This window comes from Hydra viridissima, unplaced genomic scaffold (assembly GCF_058129835.1).
Source record: "Hydra viridissima isolate aposymbiotic clone 2 unplaced genomic scaffold, HvirCarnegie_v1 scaffold_7, whole genome shotgun sequence".
Taxonomy (NCBI): Eukaryota; Metazoa; Cnidaria; class Hydrozoa; order Anthoathecata; family Hydridae; genus Hydra; species Hydra viridissima.
Window position 1 is genome coordinate 16,793,191 of NW_028324306.1, and position 9,997 is coordinate 16,803,187.

The window sequence follows — 9,997 nt, forward strand, 5'->3', positions numbered from 1 at the left end:
AGTCGTATTCAATGATATTTATTAACGAGATGTCTAACTTCGCAAAAGTTCCTTAAGAAAAAGTGGAGCAAGTTTTTAAAGTTTTTAATGCCGTTAGCCGTTTTATTTAAACTGAAAATAATTCAATTTTGCTTTTGTTTTGATATATCATTGCGCATAGATATATAAAACATGTTTTTTATATATCTATGTCATTGCGTCATTTTAGGCTGGCAAAGCAAACTTGACTGGCAAAAAATTTGCTTCACTGCGGAAGCGCGAGTTAGATATCTAGTTAACATATATCATTGGTCGTATTCAAGAAACTTGCGCAGTTGCTTTTCAAAAAAACTTTCGTAAGTTTTTGCGTAACTTCAGCGCAATTCACGTGCAACCCTAACTTTACGGAAATGCTGCGAAATATGGGTGAATACCAAATAGTTACAAGAACCAACAGTTTCCAGAACCTTACTTGAGCTGTGCAAGAGTTACGAAAGTTTTGTGAATACACACCCTGTAGTTTTGGAAACAGAATGTTGCTACCAGACTCCGTAAATTACGCGAGCATCTCGACTACGTTAAGCCAGCTCTTAAACGACTTAATTTATCTAGTATTGATCTTTCAGCAAGCAATGCAGTTTCACTTGCAGCTGATGCAGAAAAAAATATCAGGTAAAAAGAAAAGATTAAGAATGAAAAAACGACTTAATTGTCAGAAAGTCGCTTTTTTAGTTTGATTTAGTCAGTTTAGTTTGAAAACCTTTAATTGCATAAAAAAGTAAAGATTAAATTTCGTATTCAGTATATAACTTTATAATAAAACATATATAAAACATATTAAATGATTATTAATAATACATACTTTTGTAAAATTGTTTTTTTTTTTTTTTTTTTTTTTTTTTGTAATTCCGTTGCATCAGAATATCATCGTTTGTTTTTAAAAACTAGAACAGCAAGCCGGAAGTAATAATTCAAATGTAAAAATTGCTTTAAATTTTTTAAAAGAAATTTTTGCTTTTACATAAGATAACTACATTCAAAATAGTCCTAAGCACAGTTCACTGGCATAATATTTTAAAACATGGAAAACACAACGCAATCGTTCTATTCATTGGGCGATTAAAGCGATTATTGTGACTTATTTGGTCGTTTTTCAAAATATACACTGAAGTATTTCCTGAAGATAATATCCTGAGCTGAATTCAAAATTTTTGTGTAGAGCGTTCTCTATGAAAATGTAATTGCCAAAAAAGCAGCATACTGCATTGCTTGCTTTGTAAAAAAAATATTTTAATCAGATTGACGGTTTTTAGACAAAATAAATTACACAAAAGATTTTTCTTTAACACATACTTTAAATTTGTAAGTAAACAACAGTTTATGAAATTTGAACATAGTAAAAGAAACCTTATCTGCACGGTGATAAAAATGCGCGAATCCATTAAAAAACTGAAATTTACATTTTTTCAGAATTCAGTGAGGAACATTCAAAGTAAAACGTGTTTCTGTTTAAAAATTAGTTAGACGTTTTGCGGTTTTATGAATTTACGTACAATTTATGAACATACGCGTACAACGGAGAACCAAAGTTTCTTAAGAGTTGCTTTTTTAAAAAACTTTTAAATAACCAATATGGTATAAGACAACTTTTAAATTTTTACTGAGAATTTTTTATCACTTATAATAAACATCACTTGATTGTATAGATTGTTTATATAAATACGTTGTTTTTCTTAACTTGTTTTTCATGCGGTCTAATATAATTAGTGTTGTTTTCGGGATACCAGAAAAACAACGAAACCAAAGAAATTGCATTTTTACGGTTTGCATATATGGTGAAAATATCAACAAAGTTGTTACAGATGATTTTATTTAAAAGCTGTTGAAATCAAGCAATATCTGACTGTTTACCTGACAATTGTAACCAAGAAAACCAAGTTTCATGAAAAACGAAGGAGGAGCGCCGTTACACTTATTCAAACACTAAAGAGAAAGGCTAATTACAAGTGCTCTGTGTCATTCATTGCCAGTGACTTAACAACTTTCATCAAAAATAAACAGTAAGTTTTCATCTTCGTTTATTTTTTACAATCTGTTCTTGAACTTTTGGCGTTTAAAATGACTTCTATTTTTATTTTATTTTAATTTTTGTTCAATTTTGAAAAAGTTACATTAAAATTTTTGCCTTAAAGTTTTTAAAACACAAGTTTGCGACATGAAATCTACTCCCTAAGATATTGTTTGTCGAAATTTTGTTTTTTTTATTTTGAGTTTTAAAAATGGGTTTTACTTTTGTTTGTTTTTTTTTTTTAATCTAGATATACTATGTAGCTTGTTTTTCAGCTTTTTTAGATCGAAGTCCATGCGTTTACTTTTAAAATCAAAGTCCATGCCAATATCTTTCTAAATAATCAACGTATTTTATCATTTAATGAATTAGCGTCGCTTTGATTCGAAGCAAAGTGGACGCATTGAAGCCGTGATTGGAAGGATTTTGTATTTGTATTATTCTCCCAGCGGGGGAGGGGGGGGGGAGAGAACTATTATATACACTTAAGTGTTTTCTTCGTTAAAAGTTTTCAGGCTTTCCTTTTTTTTTTTATTTTCAGCCGTTCATTTCTTTTTATAACTGCCTCACTAATCTTTCGGTTTTTTGTTATTTCTAAACCGTGTTTTTATATTCTTTAATCTTTCCCATTGTTTGAAAGGTTTTATGAGGATAAAAATAACTTTATTTTTTTTGCTTATTTACAGATATTATTCTGCTTCCATTAAATCATATAACGTGGTCAAATAGGAATTATTATTATATAGCTTACTCAAAAGTTTTTATTAGTCATTATTAAGATTTTAAAGTTTGATCTAAATTTTATTTATGTGTAAATTACTAAACGCGTGGTTAAGGATTTAAAAATCTCTATATTTTTTGTATTTTTGATATTAAAATGGCTTTATGCGCAATTAGTTTATCAGCGAGAGAATTTTTAGCTGGCGACTGAGTCAAAAACTTTTAATGACTTTGTATTTGCGATTTTTTTTTTTTCAACAGTTTGACAAGACAAGAAGCTCAAATGCCATCAACATACGACGTTGACTTCGAAGACGAAGAGGAACAGATTCACGACGCTTTTTCAAACGACTTTTTCCGAGATAATACTAATAACAATGAATCAATTGTCACTGAACGTCGTTCTTTTTCGTGCGCTTCGTGTATTTTATTTGATTCAAAAAATCCGATCAAAACTACTGAAACTGGTGGGTTTCCCATGCGCAGAGTGGCTTCTTGTTCAGTATGTTGTTGGGACTTTGACGAAAATAGTTTAAGTATTCGTGACATGCAAAGAAGTTCATCATCTTCGGACTCTAGAGCAACGTCATCTTCTTTAGATGACACTTACATAACATCAAATATTTCAGAGCTTAAAAATTCGAACTCCTTCAGATCTGCTGGTAATTTAACGGACGGTGTGTTTGAATATCAAAATAAATTGATGGATCAAAGTAAATTTACTTTAAATACCACAGAAGATATACCAAGTAACAATACTTCCCCTTTACTTCCACCATTAAGACGAACAGATTCTTATAATAGCGCAATAAATATCGAGGAAGGCAATACTCTTAAAGATGATTTCGGAGGTGACTTATTGTCAGAGAAGTTAATTAATGAGTCTCCCTTAAATGGTTCACGTCAAAAAAGCAAACACAAAAGAAGTCTCATTGATAAAGCATTTAAGCGAAACAAACAGCGTACTCCACCTGATGGAGGTGAAACAAATCGAATTATAGCGGACGATCATTTGAGATCTAAAAATTTCTCAAATGTCTTCGTTTCCGACGAAAACAAAGACTCGTTTGATTGTGAATTACGTCATCCGACCATTAGCATAAGCGCAACAAAGGAACTTGATGAAATCTTTGGTAAAATTACAAGAGCTCCTCAAGGATATGCCAAAGGAGAGGAAGATGAAGAAGATTATTTTAACTGCTATTCAAATAAAGAAATCAGCTATCAGAAAGAAAAAAGTAAACAGGCTGGTTTTCTAATGCTATTTTCACCGAGAAGATCAATCAAGAAGATGCCAAGGTCACGTAGTTTAAACAATCTGGACGAATCTTCTTTACCAGACACTAAAACGTTCATAGAAAGAGCACAATCCTCGATGGAGATTTCAACAATCATGGATTATGATGTCACGTATGATGGTTTAGAAGCTGAAGATAACGATAGTTGGAATTCTTTTTTAAAAAGGATTGGTGGTTCCACATTGCTTGAAAAGTGAGGTTTGTTCTAATATTTAAAAAAAAAAAACTACTTGTAAACTAAATCAGGTAGGTAGGGGTCGGGGTAATTTGATGGGTTGGGGTAATTTGATGGGTTGGGGTAATTTGATGGGTTGGGGTCGGGATAGAGATCAAGATAAGCACATTAAAGAAATTATCTTTTTTTGTGTAAAAACGAAAAGTGAATCATATTACGTTAATATATTATAATGTAATCATATTACGTTAATATATTAATGAAATGTAATATATATGAAATAAAATTAAAACTAAAACAATTCCCCCCCCCCCCCCTCTTCTCTGGTAATTTGCTAAACTAATTCATTAGGGTTAAAATATTAAATATCAATTATTATTATTAAAAACTGATTTTTCTCAATATATATTATATTACATTATATTATACTGTGCTTCTATCAACTATTTTTTTTATAATACTGTGCTTCTATCAATTATTTTTGTATAATACTGTTATATTTTATTTTTAATGCAGAAACCTTTCTCTCCGACTTTTATATCAAAAATTAATTTCCCATCAAGACTTCGCTCAACTTTTTGAAGAGTCGATGAGATGTATAGTGGAAGAGGTGCAGCTGGTGCATAAAAAATATGAGGGTTTGGAGGCGCTTTTCGCATCGTGAGTTTTCTTTCTAAACGCTACAAGTTTACTGAGCTGGATACTGTTTATGAATCTTTTGTATTCATGTAGAAACCCACGTAAATCTTCTCTGTTTTATTTTGTTTTTGTATAACTTGCAAAAAATTGTTCCTTAATTTAGTAAGCTGGAAAATCAAGAGAAAGAAAGGGCAAAGATCTATGATGACGTCGAAATAGTTATTCAACAAGAACGACAGTACGCTCAAGAAAAGGTTCTAGTTTGCCTAAAATTTGCCTAAAATTTGCCTAAAACTTTTATCGCACGATGAGGTTTTTTTTTCTATAGTTTAACGTCCAACATGCGGTGTAATTTTAGAGTGAAATAATTTTAAAATAATCAAAGAATTTTTGCAAAAAATAACCGTGGAGTACTTTTACAGTAAATTTTGAATAAGTATTCTTTTAGATACCAAGTATTTCAAGAAATTTTTGGTTTTTGATTTTTTAAATTTTTAAAGTTTTTTTTTTTTTTTTTTTTATTAAAAAGATTGTCGATATGGAGGCACAGCTTCGTTCGGAGCACCAAAAAGTTATCGAGTCGCGCGATCTGGAAATACAAGCTGTTCTCCGCGTGAACAACGATTTGTCTGTAAAGAATTCAAAACTTAAAGAAGAATACGACATTTTAAAATCCACAACGGAAATGGTTAGAAAGTTATTAGAATTCAAAAAACATCCCAGAATTCCTATTTTTATTTCAAGTGTTTATTTGCTGCTAACATGAAGCAGTTTTATGCTCCTCGTTTTTTATTAAGCCTTTCTTGTGTGATTGACGTTTCAAAAAGTTTACGATTGTTCTTTTGCGATTGACATTTGGAAGAGTGTGTTTATGATTTGCAGTTACTGTTACCAATTCAATTTTTTAGCGGATCTTTTTAGCAAGCTTCGTGTTTGAAGTAAGCTTATACTTCTTTATCGTTTAACTCGATGATGTGAACAATTCTATATTTTGTTTAGATGGAGCAGCAAATCAGCCAGCTTCTGTACAGTGAAGATTTGTTAAAAAAAGAGAATGCAATTCTTATTGAGGTAACACGACACGTTTCCGTGAAATCTTTTAAACTTTTTTTTCTTTTAAATTTTTTTTGTAAATTAATCGCGCGTAAAATGAGATGAAGATGAAGAGGATTTGAGCTTCCGTTTTTGTTTTTCAGGAAAAAATTCTTCTTATTCAGAGGTTTGATCAAACGGAAGAAATCGTGAAAAGTCTTAAAGAAGATGTTGCTAAGTTAAAAAAAGAACTTGAGTTTGAACAAGAAAAATATAAAATGTGAGCTTTTGATTGGAAAAAGTGCTGAGATTCTGATTCATTTTTTTAGATTTTTATATTTTCCCATTTTTATTTTGTAGCTGTTTACGACAACACAACGATTTATTGGAAGAAAAGGTTTTCTTGGATTCAAACGTTGACGTTTTGACCGCAGCTCTGAGTAACCTCAAAAAGCAAAACGAATACCTTATTAACGTAAAAGATGCCACCAATTGTGCGTCAATTAATACTCATTTTTTAAAAGTAGAACCCAATATAGGAGCTTTAAAATATGAACCATTTGAAATAGATGGTTTTAAGTTTGCTGAAGCTACAGTGGATGAATTGACCAACGAACCCGAATATAACTCCGCCCTTGAGAATAAATTTGAGCATCAAATACAAAAACCAAAATCTGCACAAAGAAAACATCCAGCTAAAATGAAATCATCTTTTGAAATCAAAGGTTCAAATATAAGTAACTCTAAAACAAATTATTCTCCGCTTACAATTAAAACGGCTCTTAACGCTGACGAATGGCCTTTGTCACCACCTGAAGTATTGCAAGAAAACGACGATAAATATTTTTCGCATTCCGCTCTAACAATAAACGAAAAGCTTCATACAGAAATTTTTACTACTCGCGATCAAATTGAGAAAGAAATTTTAAGTTCTTTCGAAAACAGCAACGAAAACCGCCACGTTGAAAATGGGGACGAGTTATATAGCCGCTATGCTCACACTTCCTCCTTTGATTGCAGCAGCAGTTCACAGCGTCATTCTTTCGATAACAATAACAAAGTTCAACGTCATTCTTTTGAAAATAGTAGCGATTTTTTGACTTCAACTCCAACGAAGTCATACGTAAAAAATAGAAGCCCACCCATGGTAAAATAATTATATCGTTTTAGTTATTATTTCGTTATATTTGATTACATATCTTAAAATTTCGTTGCAATTTCCTTAAAGATTCGTTTTGCTGAATCGCAGAAAGATGCCTATAAAATAATCTTTATCGGGGACTCGAACGTTGGAAAAACGAGCTTTATTCGACGCGTTTGCTATGGCAAATTTCGCTCTACGCGAGAGGAGACGCTCGAGAGTGACTTTTCAACCATTTGTTTAAATTCTGATGACGGAAATAAAGTTTCTTTGAATCTATGGGATACGATGGGCCAAGAAAGGTAAATCAGCTGTTATTTCGTTCTGAAATTAAAAAACCTTGATTGAAATTTAACTTTCAAAGTTGGTATTAGAACTTTATTTGAAAATGAAGCTTGGTATGTTTTTAAAAATGTGGAAGCAAATTTCTGTTTTGAAGTAATGTCTGTTTAACAAAAATTGTTTCCGTTTGTTTATAGATTCAACAGCATTCCACGTTCTTACTTCCGAAAATCAGACCTCGTGGTGTTGATGTATGATGTCACGGAAGAAACGTCATTCTTTAGTGTGAAAAATTGGATTCGAATTATTCACGTGAGGATGCTTTTAAAACTGATTGGAATGCAAGAAGAACATTAAAACCATAAAACAGGGCTTTGTAAAATTTTCTTTTTTTTTTTTTTTTTTTACATTTTCAAGGACTTCACCGACGAAAATGTATTTCTGATGATAGTTGCTAACAAAATCGATTTAAGTCGGAACGTTTCGTTCGACAAAGGAAGCAAACTCGCTAAAGACCATGATGCAATGTTCATTGAAACAAGCGCAAAAACAGGAGAGAATGTTGACCAGTTTTGCGAAATGGTTTTGAGGTTGTTCATTTTTTTTTTTTTATTTGTATGAAATGCTTTTTTCGAAAAAAATTAAAAAATGTTGTGAAAATTTAAAAATGATTAAAAATATAAAAATCTTTCTACTCGTTTTTGTTTAGTACATTGCTGGACCGAGAGGACACAGCCTTAATACGCAAAGATTTTGCTAGTAGTTTATGCAACTTAAGTTATTCAAAACGAAGACAAGTTACCACTTGTTGTTCATAGCTCCAATCATTGCGTCATCACTACGCTTGGCAGCATCAAACCATTCAAACTTCGATTGCAAAAAGTTTAAACCAAGCCTTAAGAAATTATTCTTCTTTTGGATCGATTTTACAAAAGATCTAAGCGTGCACAGTGAAGTACGTGCAAAGCTATTATATATAGATAACGTTGTTGCAAAACGAAATGAGCACACACACACAAATATATTTATTCGACCCAAACAATTAAAACCGGATCTTTGTTGAATTCTTAGTTTAAATCCTTTTTAGTAAGAACAAAAGATTACCAACTAAAACGCTGTTTCATCGTAAAAGGTCTTTATTTTTAGGGTACCAAAACAGAAACCTGGATGATATGCTTTTTAAGCCTTAACTTCCTTTGGCTTGCACTATGGGAAATCAATCACATAGCCAAGAAAGTGACTACAAATTTATAGTCTTATAGTGGATTTTGTTACTAACACTCTTACTAAAATTTTTCCAATTTATGAAATTCTAAATGTGAAAGACTTAATAGCAGTAGCTTTTTGAAGTTAGGTGAATAAAAGTTAAGTTTGGTAACGAAAGTTAAGTTTTTATTGAAAGTTAGGTTTTTTGATAAAATTTCTTATAATGGTGGCTGATATTAGAAAAGTTATCAAGTAGGCTGTTACAAAAATAGAGATAAAAAATTTCCGGAGAAAATTGGAACTTTTTTTTTGTATAGAAAGTAAAAATTCATTAGAAAAGTCCTAAATTTCAACTTTGATGAAGAGTAAAAAATTGTTTCAATTTGTACCTTTTCAGTATTTTGATAGTTTTAGTCTTGTGCTAGAAAAACCAAAATGAATTCGTTTTTGTGCTTTTCTTAACTGAAAGAATGTTATTCTTCATGTTTCATATAAAAAAATTGAAATGAAAATTTAACCACTGTCATTCAATTTAGAACTTAACGTGCGGTAAAAAATGTGTCTTTTGCGGTAGTCACTTTGTTATGGAAAAAATGCTTAAGGGTACTTGACATGCTCTGATTAGCTCATAAAACGTCTAAAATCTAGAACAAACACTGAACATTTAATTTTAAATCTTAATGATTGAAAGTTTGCTTTGGTAAAACAAAATCTGCGATGATTCAAGATCTTTTTTTTGCTCTACATATCGGAGGTATTTTATAAGATGACAATATTTGAGAATGTAAAACTATCTTGAACAATTAATTCAACTAATTCAGGCCAGATTACCATTAAATCAAATGAGTCATCTAATTTGAGCATGACTATATTCGCTTGAATGAGCTTTCTTCCAGTAACGTAGTAACGTAGTAACGTAGGCAACCAAAACTTCTTGACTTTTTAAAAGTTTTATCTTAAAAAAAAATTTCTTTGTGTTTCAATATATTTATCCTTCATTTTGAACTTATTTTTGTTAATTCAATTTGTTTTTATTTTCAGGAAGTCTTTTAAAGTGACTCAAAACGATCCAACTGAATAAGATAGATTCTAGTTGTATTGATTCAAAACTGGTAAAATTTTTTCAGTTTCTCGATTGTAATAAATAAACCAATAAACTTTAAAGTTACATTAGCAATAAAATTTATAAAATTTTAAAGTCATTTATTAACTGTTATGTAAAATAAAAAAAGTTTGCTTTGCGGCTTTTTAACGGTTAACGACAAAATTTAAATTTAGCTTTAAAAATTTTCTGAAATCCTTTTCTGATTAAAGTAATATAAGTGATTTATACTGTGATCTTGGAGATTCGTGATAGTAGGTAGTCTAAAGGAATCTTATCTGTTTGAGCTGCCTCACGAAACTATAACCAGAGCGGATAATCGCTAGCTGTGGTTGCTCTTTTTTGTAGCTGATCA

General features: G+C 30.9%; 1 protein-coding gene across 4 annotated transcripts; it reads left to right on the forward strand.

Moving 5' to 3' along the window:
• The first annotated feature begins 1,374 nt into the window (after positions 1–1,374).
• On the forward strand, positions 1,375–8,717 carry LOC145184063 (uncharacterized). 4 transcript variants are annotated; one of them, XR_016453864.1, is made up of 13 exons: positions 1,375–2,039; positions 3,029–4,258; positions 4,757–4,900; positions 5,043–5,133; positions 5,409–5,567; positions 5,879–5,950; positions 6,076–6,191; positions 6,272–7,058; positions 7,140–7,354; positions 7,532–7,646; positions 7,752–7,924; positions 8,044–8,289; positions 8,481–8,717. XR_016453864.1 is itself a non-coding variant. In XM_080059625.2 (12 exons), the coding sequence occupies exons 2-12, from the start codon at positions 3,051–3,053 to the stop codon at positions 8,150–8,152; spliced, it is 3,189 nt and encodes a 1,062-aa protein (XP_079915751.2). In that variant the 5' UTR covers positions 1,375–2,039; positions 3,029–3,050; the 3' UTR covers positions 8,153–8,447. The 4 variants fall into 4 exon arrangements, 3 of the variants coding, with proteins under 3 accessions (XP_079915751.2, XP_089948155.1, XP_089948156.1); XM_080059625.2 differs by lacking the exon at positions 8,481–8,717 and having other exon boundaries at positions 8,044–8,447; XM_090092029.1 differs by lacking the exon at positions 8,481–8,717 and having other exon boundaries at positions 1,982–2,039; positions 3,029–4,263; positions 8,044–8,447.
• The last annotated feature ends 1,280 nt before the right edge of the window (positions 8,718–9,997 follow it).